The sequence below is a fragment of the Theropithecus gelada genome, chromosome 1, assembly GCF_003255815.1.
Source record: "Theropithecus gelada isolate Dixy chromosome 1, Tgel_1.0, whole genome shotgun sequence".
Classification (NCBI taxonomy): Eukaryota; Metazoa; Chordata; class Mammalia; order Primates; family Cercopithecidae; genus Theropithecus; species Theropithecus gelada.
The window spans coordinates 35,259,452-35,273,481 of NC_037668.1; the positions used below are offsets into that span (position 1 = coordinate 35,259,452).

The window sequence follows — 14,030 nt, forward strand, 5'->3', positions numbered from 1 at the left end:
GGCTCACGCCTGTAATCCCAGCACTTTGGGAGGCCGAGGCGGGCGGATCACGAGGTCAGGAGATCGAGACCATCCTGGCTAACACGGTGAAATCCAGTCTCTACTAAAAATACAAAAGAAAATTAGCCGGACATGGTGGCAGGCTCCTGTAGTCCCAGCTACTCAGGAGGCTGAGGCAGGAAAATGGCATGAACCTGGGAGGCGGAGCTTGCAGTGAGCTGAGATCGTGCCACCGCACTCCAGCCTGAGCGACAAGAGCGAAACTCTGTCTCAAAAACAAACAAACAAACAAACAAACAAACAACTAGCCAGGTGTGGTGGTGCTCTACTATGGTCCCAGATACTTGGTAGACTAAAGTGGGACGACTGCTTGAACCTAGACGTTAAGGCTGCAGCAAGCTGTGTTCATTCCACTATACTTTTGGCTGGGCAACACAGTCAGACCTGGTCTCAAAAAAAAAAAAAAAAAAAAAAATTAAAAGAAAATTCCAGCTGGGCGCGGTGGCTCACTCCTGTAATCCCAGCACTTTGGGAGTCCGAGATGGGCGGATCACGAGGTCAGGAGATAGAGATCATCCTGGCTAACACGGGGAAACCCTGTCTCTACTAAAAATACAAAAAATTAGCCAGGTGTGGTGGTGGGCGCCTGTAGTCCCAGCTACTCGGGAGGTTGAGGCAGGAGAATGGTGTGAACCCGGGAGGTGGGGCTTGCAGTGAGCCGAGATTGCGCTACTGCACTCCAGCCTGGGCGACAGAGCGAGACTCCATCTCAAAAAAAAAAAAAAGGCCGGGCACGGTGACTCAAGCCTGTAATCCCAGCACTTTGGGAGGCCGAGACGGGCAGATCATGAGGTCAGGAGATCGAGACCATCCTGGCTAACACGGTGAAACCCCGTCTCTACTAAAAAATACAAAAAAAATAGCCGGGCGAGGTGGCGGGCGCCTGTAGTCCCAGCTACTCGGGAGGCTGAGGCAGGAAAATGGCGTAAACCCGGGAGGCGGAGCTTGCTGTGAGCTGAGATCCGGCCACTGCACTCCAGCCTGGGCGACAGAGCGAGACTCCGTCTCAAAAAAAAAAAAAAAAAAAAGGAAATTCCCAGGAGTTCAAGACCAGACTGGGCAACACAGCAAGACCTCATCCCTACAAAAAAAATTAAAATAAGAAAATTAGGCCGGGCGCGGTGGCTCAAGCCTGTAATCCCAGCACTTTGGGAGGCCGAGATGGGCGGATCACGAGGTCAGGAGATCGAGACCATCCTGGCTAACATGGTGAAACCCCGTCTCTACTAAGAAATACAAAAAATAGCCGGGCGAGGTGGCGGGCGCCTGTAGTCCCAGCTACTCGGGAGGCTGAGGCTGGAGAATGGCGTGAACCCGGGAGGCGGAGCTTGCAGTGAGCTGAGATCCGGCCACTGCACTCCAGCCTGGGCTACAGAGCGAGACTCCGTCTCAAAAAAAAAAAAAAAAGAAAATTAGCCAGGCATGGTGGCCCATGGCTGAGTCCCAGCTGCTTAGGAGGCTGAGGTGGGAGGATCGCGCTTGAGCCCAGGAGTTCAAGACTATGAGGTATGATTGTGCCATTGCACTCCAGCCTGAGGGAGACCCTGCCTGAAAAAAAAAACAAACCAAACCACACACATATACCAGAACTTATGAATACAGACTCTGAGACCAAGTGTCTCCTCTTGGAAGTTCACCTGCAGGCAAGGTAGTCAGCCCACGCTAGAGCATTGTCATACGCTGCAAAGCAGAGGGCAGTGAGGACCAGATGCTTTAGCTGGGCAGCTTTAGAACTGTATGTAATCTCTAGCTAGAAGCCAAGAAGCACTCCATCCAAATCAAAAATCCCACTTAATGCCAAAAACCTAGCAATGTGTCAAAGCCATAAGAAAAGCACTCTTACCTATTTAACAACTGGTTAATCAGGTATCTATTAAATGTTGACTTTCCAACATCCTGGGATCCACAAACCAGAATGACAGGGCAGCCATCTACTTCTTCTGAAGGGGAAACAAACATTGATCGCTAGAATTAGCCATCTTCCTTGGACTTGAATTATGACTAATAATCATCTGGGGGTTTGGTGGACAGACACTCAGGGTGATCAGTGTGTATTACTCACCACAGGAAACACTGACTAACTCTTCCAGGGCTGAAAGGGTACTCTCGGTTAACTGAAGGCCTTTCCTTTTTTTCTCTTTTCTGATGCCAACAGACCTCAAGGCTAAATATTCAGGTTTAATCTGGGGAGTTGGACTCTGAAATCAACAATTTAAACTTTAAGGTGAAAAAATGCATAGTTTTTTCTTCAGTACTAAATTAAACAAGCCTCACCCAGTTATGAGCCAGAGAAGATAAATTGTTTCCTCCCTTTGTCTCCTGCCCCAAAATCCAGCCCATCAACAAGCGTTGCCAACTCTATTCCTGAAGTTATCCACGTCTGTTTTCCGTTTCTGCTTTCTCCCAAGCTGCCACTGCCTCCACAGCAGACTCCAGAGAAAAAGAGAATGCCTGGTAAGACATGACTGCACAGGAAGCATTCAGCAAGGGGCCCTGGCTCTAGACCAGGTGAGTGATGTAGAGTTAAGTCAAGGCAACCTCTGAAAACATAAAGCAGAAACACATAGAACGTATGCAAAGAGTTGAAAGGAGGGAGAACACAGGTCTGTGAAGTACAGGACTGGAAAAGCAGCCCAAGGAAAGGAAGAGCAGACCCTTGCTGAGGCAGGTAAGGCTCAGTTGGAACCAGCTCACCACAGAAGAGGATGAAGGAAGGGACCCCCTCCATGAGCACATCCTCTTGCAATTCATCAACACAGAATAAAGACATCATAGGCTGGGCGCGGTGGCTCACACCTGTAATCCCACCACTTTGGGAGGCCGACACGGGCAGATCACCTGAGGTCAGGAGTTCGAGACCAGCCTCAACATGGAGAAACCCTGTCTCTACTAAAAATATAAAATTAGCCTGACATGGTGGCACATTCCTGTAATCCCAGCTACCCGGGAGGCTGAGGCAGGAGAATTGCTTGAACCTGGGAGGCGGAGGTTGCAGTGAGCTGAGATCGCACCATTGCACTCCAGCCTGGGCAACAAGAGTGAAACTCTGTCTCAAAAAAAAAAAAAAAAAGACATCATAAAGAAATGTGAAGCAGGCTGGGTGCAGTGGTGCATGCATGTAATCCCAGCTACTTGGGAGGCTGAAGCACAAGAATTGTCTGAACTCAGGAGGTGGAGGTTGCAGTGGGTCAAGATTGTGGCACTGCACTCCAGCCTGGGCGATAGAGCGAGACTGTGTCTGTGTCTCAAAAAAAATAAAAAATACGGTGGCTCAAGCCTGTAATCCCAGCACTTTGGGAGGCCGAGACAGGTGGATCACGAGGTCAGGAGATCGAGACCATCCTGGCTAACACGGTGAAACCCCGTCTCTACTAAAAAATACAAAAAAAAACTAGCTGGGCAAGGTGGCGGGCGCCTGTAGTCCCAGCTACTCGGGAGGCTGAGGCAGGAGAATGGCGTGAACCCGGGAGCTTACAGTGAGCTGAGATCCGGCCACTGCACTCCAGCCTGGGCAACAAGCAAGACTCCGTCTCAAAAAAAATAAATAAATAAATAAAAAATTAAAAAATAAAAAATAAAATAAAATAAAAAAGAGAAGCAGCCTAGTGTGAGGCTTCATATTGGTAATGCTGGATCCTAGAAAACAATAGAACAAGGCCTTCAACAATTTGAGAAAAAAGTCTTCTGAACCAACCATTCTACACTATGTGTAATTATCAATCACTGAGGGCAAAACAAGAACACCTAATAAAATTAGATAATCAAGTTTACTATCTTCCTTAAGTGAAAAAACAACTCCAGAATCTACTGACACATCCAGAGGGTGGGATAGGGAGAAAAGTATCCAAGAAAGAGCATAAGAAATATGAAGAGTGGTGGTGAAGTCCCAGAAAAAAACAGATAAAGCTGAAAATAAATGTAAAAAGAATGTCGCTGCCCAATGGCATCTGGAACATTCACTTTCAGTAAGAAAGGCTTGAGAACAGGCAATTCCATCTCTTCTTCTGCAGTCCTGGTCCAGCTACTGGACTCTGCAGTGGACTAACAGGCAACCACAACAGCCCGTTCACTGTCCGGCTCTCATTTCCTCTCTCCTTTCACTTCAAACTCCCCACACCCACCTCGTATCTATCTGCTTCCCACACGGTAATGACCTTGGTTCCATTTCCCAGTGCAGCAGGAAATAATCAAAGGACAACTTCCACTTCCTCTGGCCCTCTCCTAGGGACTTCCTCCAGCCACTATGAATGACCTGGCTGTGCTCCTAAGGCCACATGATGCCAGAACCGGAACCATCCCTAGTGGCCAACTTACAGACATAGTTCCGGCAGCCTCTCCTCTCTCTGCTGCATGGTTACCTCCCCTCTCCTCTGGATCATTCCCATCTGCCATGTTCCAGCATGTTTTTTTCATCCATCTTAACAAAATTACAAAACTCTCCTGATCATACTTACCCCTCCAACTACTGCTTCATTTCTTTCCTTCCCTTTACAGCTAACTTCTACCAAAGCAAAATACTTTACTACTAAACCCGTCAATCCCTCTCCGCCCAGGCTCTTGACCCCATTCCAATCAGGCTACTTCCCGGCCTCTACAGCCAGCGCTTTCTCAGGTCTCACCTGACCACCAGCAGCATTTATCACTGCTGTTAAGTCTCATTTAAAGACTTCCTGACCCACAGGACATCACACACTGGGTTTTCCACTAAAACCAATGACTATCTGCTGCTCCCTCATCTTTGCCTGGACCTCTTCTTGGAGTGCCCTAGGGCTCAGAGCTGGAACCGTCTTGTTTCTATCTATTCAACTCCATAGGCATTATTATTGCATCTGGTGGCCTGGGTATCTTCTCTGCTGAAGGCTCCCATATTTCCACCTCCAAACTCTTCCCTGAACTCCAGACTCATACATTCAACTGCCCACTTGACATGTCTAGCTGGATATCTACCAGGCATCTCAAGGTTAACAAATCGAAACCCACTCCTCCTGCAGTGACCCCATCCCAGTTAATGGCAACTACATGCACCTCAGTGGTTAAGCCAAAAACCTGCTGTGATTCCTTGATTCTTCCTCACCCCTCACATATCCAGTCTGTCTGCCAATCCTGCAGATTAGACTCCACCTACTGGCCCATGGGAGACAATTATAGTAATAGAACTTAAGGAAACGAAAAAAAAAGAACTTAAGGAAATGAATAATATGGCCAGCAAAAATTTAGAGATGAGGCCGGACACGGCGGCTCACACCTGTAATCTCAGCACTTTTGGAGGCAGGTGGATTGCTTGGGTCCAAGAGCTCGTGACCAGCCTGGGCAACAAGGCAAAATCCTGTCTCTACAAAAACTACAAAAATTAGTCGGGAGTCATGGCATGTACCTGTAATCCCAGCTACTGTGAGGCTCTGGTGGGAGGATCACCTGAGCCTGGAAAGGTTGAGGCTGCAGTGAGCTGAGATCTTGCCACTGCACTCCAGCCTGGGCAACAGAGACTTTATCTCAAAAATACAAATAAAAGCTCTCTTCTAGGGACGTTGTCTACAGGAAGTAAGAATGGTCCAGCATTTGACACAGCATCATAGGCTTTCCTACAATACACCGTGATAGGCTTCCTACAATACACCGTGATAGGCTTCCTACAATACACCATCATAGGCTTCCTACAATACACCGTGATAGGCTTCCTACAATACACCGTGATAGGGTTCCTACAATACACCGTGATAGGGTTCCTACAATACACCGTGATAGGGTTCCTACAATACACCACGATAGGGTTCCTACAATACACCACGATAGGGTTCCTACAATACACCATCATAGGCTTCCAACAATACACCATGCTAGGCTTCCAACAATACACCGTGCTAGGCTTCCTACAATACACCATGATAGGGTTCCTACAATATACTGTCATAGGCTTCCTACAATACACTGTGATAGGGTTCCTACAATACACCATGCTAGCTTCCTACAATACGCCATGATAGGCTTCCTACAATACACCGTGCTAGGCTTCCTACAATACACCGTGCTAGGCTTCCTACAATACACCGTGCTAGGATTCCTACAATACACCGTGATAGGGTTCCTACAATACACCATGCTAGGCTTCCTATAACACAGCCTCGTTTTGTTAAGAGCCTCCTGAACCCCTAGTAATAAAACTGTTTGTCTCTGTAACAAGAAGGTTGGGAAAACACCAAAATCTGCATTGGCGTGGGCCCAGGCAGGCTTCGAGGGGTCCATGCCATGAGACCTAAAGTTATTTTTTTTTTAGACGGATTCTCACTCTGTCTCCCAGGCTGGAGTGCAGTGGTGCAATCTCCGCTCATTGCAACCTCCGTCTCCCAGGTTCCAGCGATTCTCCTGCCTCAGCCTCTGGAGTAGCTGAGATTACAGGCGCGTGCCCCACGCCCAGCTAATTTTTTGTATTTTTACTAGAGATGGGGTTTCACCATGTTGGCCAGGCTGGTCTTCAACTCCTGACCTGAAGTGATCTGCCCACTTCGGCCTCCCAAAGTGCTGGGATTACAGGCATGAGTCACCGCACCCGGCCAAGATCTAAAGTTCTTATGAGATTGTCCAAAACAAAAAACATGTCAGCAGAGCCTACGGTGGTTCCATGTGTGCTAAATGTGTTCAAGACAGGATCAAGCGTGCTTTCCTTCTCGAGGAGGAGAACATTATTGTAAAAGTGTTGAAGGCACAAACACAGAGTCAGAAAGCTAAATAAAAAATGAAGCCTTTTTGAGTAATAAAAATTACGACTTGTTAAAAATTAGAGGTAAGGAAAGAGGTAAAAGAAAATATAAGTACATTTAAACTACTCATTCATAGTTTAGAGAAAATTTTTATTATCTCAAATTAATAAACAGAGATATAAAGACAACCATTAAAAATCCCAAAAAAGGCCAGGCGTGGTGGCTCACACCTATAATCCCAGCACTTTGGGAGGCAAAGCAGAGGTGGGTGGATCACCTGAGGTCAGGAATTTCAGACCAGACTGACCAACATGGTGAAACTCTGTCTGTACTAAAAAATACAAAAATTAGCCGGGCATGGTGGCATGCACCTGTGGTCCCAGCTACTCGGGAGGCTGAGGCAGGAAAATCACTTGAACCCAGGAGGCGGAGGTTGCAGTGAGCCGACATTGCACCACTGTACTCCGGCCTGGTGACAGAGTGAGACTCCATCTCAAAACAAAAAACAAAAAACAAGAAAAAAAAATTAGCCGGGCATGGTGGCAGGCGCCTGTAATCCCAGCTACTTAAGAGGCTGAGGTAGGAGAATCGCTTGACCCTGGGAAGCGGGGGTTGCAGTGAGGTTGAGGTTACACCACTACAATCCAGCCTGAGTGACAGAGACTCAGGCTCAAAAACAAACAAACAAACAAACAAACAAAACCAAAAAAGCAGGGCTGGAGCATGGTGTTAATAAAAACCCAAAAAGCACATAACCAACTACGATATAAAATGCTGGCTGAGGAATGAAACTGAGGAGGGGAGGATGAACATTTTTCACAATATACCTTTCTATACTATTTTCTGTATACATGTATTACATTCGGTAGAACCGAGAGCACTATATGGACAAACTGCTCTTCCAAGACAACATCCTACATAGCCATTTAATATCACTGTTTTGGTGCAAGTAATTAGCAAATCTCTGAATAAAAACGGGTTCTACCTCTTGCACAAAAATGTAGGATGAACCTGGATAGCTGGTTATGAAGTTTACAGACGCAGTTTTCAGATGTTCTAGCAACACAATGGAACACTGAAGAGAAAAATTCTGCATCGACCAACGCCTGTCATCTGTAAAGAGAAAAAGAAACCACCTTAGAAGCACTAACTTAATTACGTTCCACACCCTTTAGGAATGCCATCTCCTCGGCTAAACTATAAACTTTAGGAGTAGGAATTGTGGTTGAGAGCCTTTTTCAGGGGGCCATACTGCATACTAAGAACACACCTGGGGGGAGAAGTCAATCCAGGTTTGCCACATAATAATTTTGTGACGCCGGGCGCGGTGGCTCAAGCCTGTAATCCCAGCACTTTGGGAGGCCGAGACGGGCGGATCACGAGGTCAGGAGATCGAGACCATCCTGGCTAACACGGTGAAACCCCGTCTCTACTAAAAAATACAAAAAACTAGCCGGGCGAAGTGGCGGGCGCCTGTAGTCCCAGCTACTCGGGAGGCTGAGGCAGGAGAATGGCGGGAACCCGGGAGGCGGAGCTTGCAGTGAGCTGAGATCCGGCCACAGCACTCCAGCCTGGGCGACAGAGCAAGACTCCGTCTCAAAAAAAAACAAAAAAAAAAAAACAAAAAAAAAATAATAATTTTGTGGCCTTGAACAATTTTTCTTGTCAGTAAAATGGTGATAACAATAGTACTTTCACTTTCAGGACCCTTGTAAGGGTTTATATACATATAGCAAAGTCCTTGGCACACTGTCTAGACCATAGTAAGCATCTAAAAAAATTTTTTTGAGACAAAGAGTCTCGCTCTGTCACCCAGGCTGCAGGGCAGTGGCCCGATCTTGGCTTACTACAAGCTCCGCCTCCCAGGTTCACACCATTCTCCTGTCTCAGCCTCCCACCACCATGCCCGGCTAATTTTTTGCATTTTTATTTTTATTTTTATTTATTTATTTATTTATTTTGAAAAGGAGTCTTACTCTGTCGCCCAGGCTGGAGTGCAGTGGCGCGATCTCCACTCACTGCAAGCTCCGCCTCCCAGGTTCACGCCATTCTCCTGCCTCAGCCTCCTGAGTAGCTGGGGCTACAGGCGCCCACCACTACGCTTGGCTAATTTTTTTTTGTATTTTTAGTAGAGACAGGGTTTCACTGTGTTAGCCAGGATGGTCTCGATCTAACCTCGTGATCCGCCCACGTCAGCCTCCCAAAGTGCTGGGATTACAGACGTGAGCCACTGTGCTCAGCCCTAAAAATTATTAATTAGCATTAGCACAGTAGGCCCTCAGTAAATTACCCAGTTCTTTTCATTACCAAGGTTAAGATGAGATTTGAGCAAATTCCGGGCTTCCCTTTTGAGTTCTTTCTTGCTTTTCTCAGGCAACGAGTAATGAAGTGCATGGATACTCAAGCAAGAGTGAGTATACACAGAGAAGATGTCTCGGGCAGGCTGGCCTTGGCTGATGGTAAAACCAAATACCTGCACCTGGCCATAGAGGCAGGTCACACGGCAGATGCCACTGAAAGTAAAACCCTAGCATGGAAAGAAAACAGAAAGAACAAACATTATACATCCTGTCACTAATGACTGAAATATTCTAAAATCTTTTTTTTTCTTTTTTCTTTTTTTTTTTTTTTGAGACAGAGTTTCACTCTTGTTGCCCAGGCTGGAGTGCAACGGCGCTATCTCGGCTCACTGCAACTTCCGCCTCCCAGGTTCAAGTAATTCTCCTGCGAGTAGCTGGGATTACACACATGTGCCACCATGCTCGGCTAATTTTGTATTTTTAGTAGAGACAGGGTTTCTCCATGTTGGTCAGGCTGGTCTCGAACTCCCGACCTCAGGTGATCCACCAGCCTCGGCCTCCCAAAGTGCTGGGATTACAGGCATGAGCCACCGCACCTGGCCAGATTCTAAAATCTTAACTTGCTATTCACACATTAAAAGGCAGGTAAGGCCAGGCACAGTGGCTCACACTCGTGAAGCTGAGGCAGGAGGATCACTTGAGCCCAGGAGCTCAAGATCAGCCTGGGCAACAGAGACCTCTGTTTACAAAACATTTAAAAATTAGCAGGGTGCAGTGGCATGCATCTGTGGTCCTAGTTAGTTGGGAGGCTGAGATGGGTGGACTGCTTGAGTCTCGGAGGTAGAGGCTGCAGTGAGCCATAATTACACCACTCCACTCCATCAGTAATAAATATTGGGCCAGGCACGGTGGCTCACGCCAGTAACCCCGGAACTCTGGGAGAAGGAAGTGTGGGGATCACTTGAGGCCAGGAGTTTGAGACCAGCCTGGACAACATGGCAAATCCCCCAGCACCCCACTCCCACTGCCACCATCTCTACTAAAACTACAAAAATTAGCTGGGCATGTGCCTGTAATCCCAGCTACTCCAGAGGGTGAGGCATGAGAATCACTTGAACCCAGAGGCAAAGGTTGCAGTGAGCTAAGATTATGCCGGTACACTGCAGCCTGGGTGACAGTGATACTGTCTCAAAAATAAATAAATAAATAAATAAAAATTAAATAAAATAAAAAATTTTAAAAGGCTGCAGTCATAAAAAGGAATGAGATCACGTCCTTTGCAGGGACATGGATGGAGCTAGAAGCCGTTATCCTCAGCAAACTCATTCAGGTACAGAAAATCAAATATTGGCCGGGCATAGTGGCTCACGTCTGTAATCCCAGCATTTGGGAGGCTGAGGCGAGCGGATCACAATGTCAGGAGATCGAGACCATCCTGGCTAACACGGTGAAACTCCATCGCTATTAAAAAAAAAATACAGGGCCGGGCACGGTGGCTCAAGCCTGTAATCCCAGCACTTTGGGAGGCCGAGACAGGTGGATCACGAGGTCAGGAGATCAAGACCATCCTGGCGAACACGGTGAAACCCCGTCTCTACTAAAAAATACAAAAAACTAGCCGGGCGAGATGGCGGGCGCCTGTAGTTCCAGCTACTCGGGAGGCTGAGGCAGGAGAATGGCGTGAACCCGGGAGGCGGAGCTTGCAGTGAGCTGAGATCTGGCCACTGCACTCCAGCCTGGGTGGCAGAGCGAGACTCCGTCTCAAAACAAACAAACAAACAAACAAACAACAAAAAAAAAAACAATTGGCCAGGTGTGGTGGCGGGCGCCTGTAGTCCCAGCTACTAGGGAGGCTGAGGCAGAAGAATGGCGTGAACCCAGGAGGCGGAGCTTGCAGTGAGCCGAGATTGCACCACTGCACTCCAGCCTGGGTGGCAGAGTGAGAGGAAGGAGAGAGGGAGGGAGGGGAAAAGAAAGGAAGGAGGGGGAGGGAGAGAGGGGAAAAGGAAGGAAAGAAAGGAAAAGGAAAAGAGAGAGCTGGGCACAGTGGCTCATGCCTGTAATCTCAGCACTTTGAGAGGCCTAGGTGGGCGGATCACCTGAGGTCAGGATTTTGAGACCAGCCTGGTCTGCCTCGGCCTCCCAAAGTGCTGGCATTACAAGCGTGAGCCACCGCGCCCGGCCCTTCCTTTCTTCCTTTCTTTCTAGAGTAGCTGGGATTACAGGAGTGTGCCATCACACTCAGCTAATTTTTGTACTTTTAGTAGAGATGAGGTTTCACCATGTTGGTCAGGCTGGTCCCAAACTTCTGACCTCAGGTGATCTGCCAGCTTCAGCCTCCCAAAGTGCTGCGATTACAGGTGTGAGCCACCGTGCCCGGCCCATACTTTATGTTTTTAACCTTAGATCATACCCCATGGCAGCTACAGAGAGAGCATGGTGACTGTGAACTCGGCTCTCTGCTCCTGGTTCAGACAGACTCTACCACTCTGTCCTTTTAAAGACCCACAGCTTGCCAAGTCTCTTCCAGAACTTCCTGGGTTCTGTCTTCCCTCCAGCATTAGACAGGGAATCTCCCAGAAATGGCGTCCATGTTAAGAATCAGGCTGCCTGAGTTTGACTCCTAGCTCTCCCTCTACTGTGTAAGTTACCCAACCTCAGTCTCTTCATCTGTAAACATACTTAGAGATAGGGGCAACTACTCCATAAGAGAGCTGGATGTTTAAATGGGTTCAAAGCCTAAAACACTTAGAACCCTTAAATCCTGGAATTTCTGAGCTCTCAGTAACTGCAATCCTTTTTTTTTTAACTATTAAGATCCCTTTCAGGGTTCCAGGTGCAGTGGTTCACACCTGTAATCTCAGCACTTTGGGAGGCTGAGGCCGGTGGATCACAAGGTCAGGAGATCGAGACTATCCTGGCTAACATGGTGAAACCCCATCTCTACTAAAAATACAAAAATATAGCCGGGTGAGGTGGCACGCGCCTGTAGTCCCAGCTATTCGGGAGACTGAGCCAGGGGAATTGCTTCAACCCGGGATGTGGAGGTTGCAGTGAGCCCAGAGATTGCACCACTGCATTCCAGTCTGGCGTCAAAGCAAGACTACGTCTCAAAAAAAAAAAAAAAAAAAAAAAAAAAAATCCCTTTCAGGGCCGGGCAACGCGGTTCCCGCCTGTAAGCCCAGCACTTCGGAGGCCGAGGCGGGTGGGTCACTTGAGGTCAGCCTGGCCAACATGGAGAAATCTCATCTCTACTAAAAATACAAAAATTAGACCGGGGGCAGTGGCTCACGCCTGTAATCCCAGCACTTTAGGAGGTGGATCACCTGAGGTCAGGAGTTCGAGATGAGCCTGACCAACAGGGTGAAACTCCGTCTCTATTAAAAATAGGAAAATTGGCCGGGCGCGGTGGCTCAAGCCTGTAATCCCAGCACTTTGGGAGGCCGAGACGGGCGGATCACGAGGTCAGGAGATTGAGACCATCCTGGCGAACACGGTGAAACCCCGTCTCTACTAAAAAATACAAAAAACTAGCCGGTCGAGGTGGCAGGTGCCTGTAGTCCCAGCTACTCAGGAGGCTGAGGCAGGAGAATGGCATAAACCCGGGAGGCGGAGCTTGCAGTGAGCTGAGATCCGGCCACTGCACTCCAGCCAGGGCGACAGAGCGAGACTCCGTATCAAAAAAAAAAAAAAAAAAATCCAAAGATTAGCTGGGCGTGGTGGCGAGCACCTGTAATTCCAGCTACTTGGGAGGCTGAGGCGGGACAATCACTTGAACTCTGGAGGCAGAGGTTGCAGTGAGCTGAGACTACGCCACTACACTCCAGCCTGGGCGACAAGAGTGAAACTCCGTCTCAAAGAAAATACAAATAAAAATACAAAAATTAGCCGGGCGAGGTGGCGCACTCCTGTAGTCCTAGCTACTCAGGAGGCTGAGGCACGAGAAGCACTTGAGACGGGGGGCGGAGGCTGCAGTGAGCCGAGATCGCGCCACTGCACTCCAATCTGGGGAACAGAGTGAGACTGTCTTAAAATAAAATAAAATAAAATAAAATAAAATAAATAAAATAAAATAATAAATAAAATAAAATAAAATAAAATAAAATATAAATAAAGTCCCTTTAGCTCTTAAGGCCTAGGGACCCCTTAGCAGGGTACCTGTTACTCTGCTGCTTAGGAGAGCCTAGTTGCCAGCACCAAGAAGATGGACTTGAATCCGACTGACAGCCAGAGAAGAGGCCCGGGGGACTACGGTCCTCTCCTACCCTGCAGCTCTCCTGGGGCTGCCTCTCCAGCCCCCCTGCCTTCGGGGACTCCTGCCGGCGTCCCCCACCTACCTGCTCAACCGGCAGCAGCAGTAACGCACGGCCCGGGCCCACTGGCCGCACCGGCGGGATAAGGAGAGGCCGGCGGCAACTCGAGGCGGATTCGAATTCGGATTCGGGTTCGGAGGCCGGGGTCGGGCTAGGGATCGGGCTGGGGGTCGCGGTCTTGGGTCTCCCGGCTGCCGCCGCGCGCGACACCTGACGGGCTCCCTCCCTCCAGTCCACGCCGGCCGCCTGGGCTTGCAGTAATCGCCGCCGTAGGCGCCGCCGACCGCACCAGCGCAGGGTCCCGAGCCGGCGGCGGGGCCGGCGGCTGAGGATGAGCTGAGGCCGGGCCTTGCGGGCCCGCAGCCAAGTGGAACGGCAGGAACCCCGCTTTAGCAGCAACCCCGAGTCCGCCATGCTGGATACTGGGCCCCTACCGCGCGATAATTTCGCGAGATCCCGTCGCTCCTCCCCTCTGCCCGCCCAGCTGCCGAAAGGAGCGGCCTCGGAGCCGCCAGCGTCCTCTGCCGACAACCTCCGGAAGCACACTAGGAGGCTCCTGCCGGCCTGGTCGAGGGGCTCCACCGAGGACTCCATTTACATTATGCAAATTCCCTACCCCAGCCGGCCGGAGAGGGAAAGTCAGAAACCTCGCGACCAGC

At 49.0% G+C, this 14,030-nt stretch overlaps 1 protein-coding gene across 1 annotated transcript in view; it reads right to left on the reverse strand.

Annotated features, from left to right (window-relative positions):
* The window catches only part of NOL9 (nucleolar protein 9), a 31,763-nt gene extending 17,950 nt beyond the window's left edge, over positions 1 to 13,813 (reverse strand). Inside the window, exons 1-5 of the mRNA XM_025382263.1 lie at positions 13,396 to 13,813; positions 9,066 to 9,285; positions 7,744 to 7,871; positions 2,123 to 2,258; positions 1,904 to 2,000 (exon numbers count right to left, since the gene is read on the reverse strand). Coding sequence (XP_025238048.1) covers positions 1,904 to 2,000; positions 2,123 to 2,258; positions 7,744 to 7,871; positions 9,066 to 9,285; positions 13,396 to 13,785 — 971 coding nt within the window. The 5' untranslated portion in view covers positions 13,786 to 13,813. The remainder of the gene's footprint in view (positions 1 to 1,903; positions 2,001 to 2,122; positions 2,259 to 7,743; positions 7,872 to 9,065; positions 9,286 to 13,395) is intronic.
* Between the last annotated feature and the right edge of the window lie 217 nt (positions 13,814 to 14,030).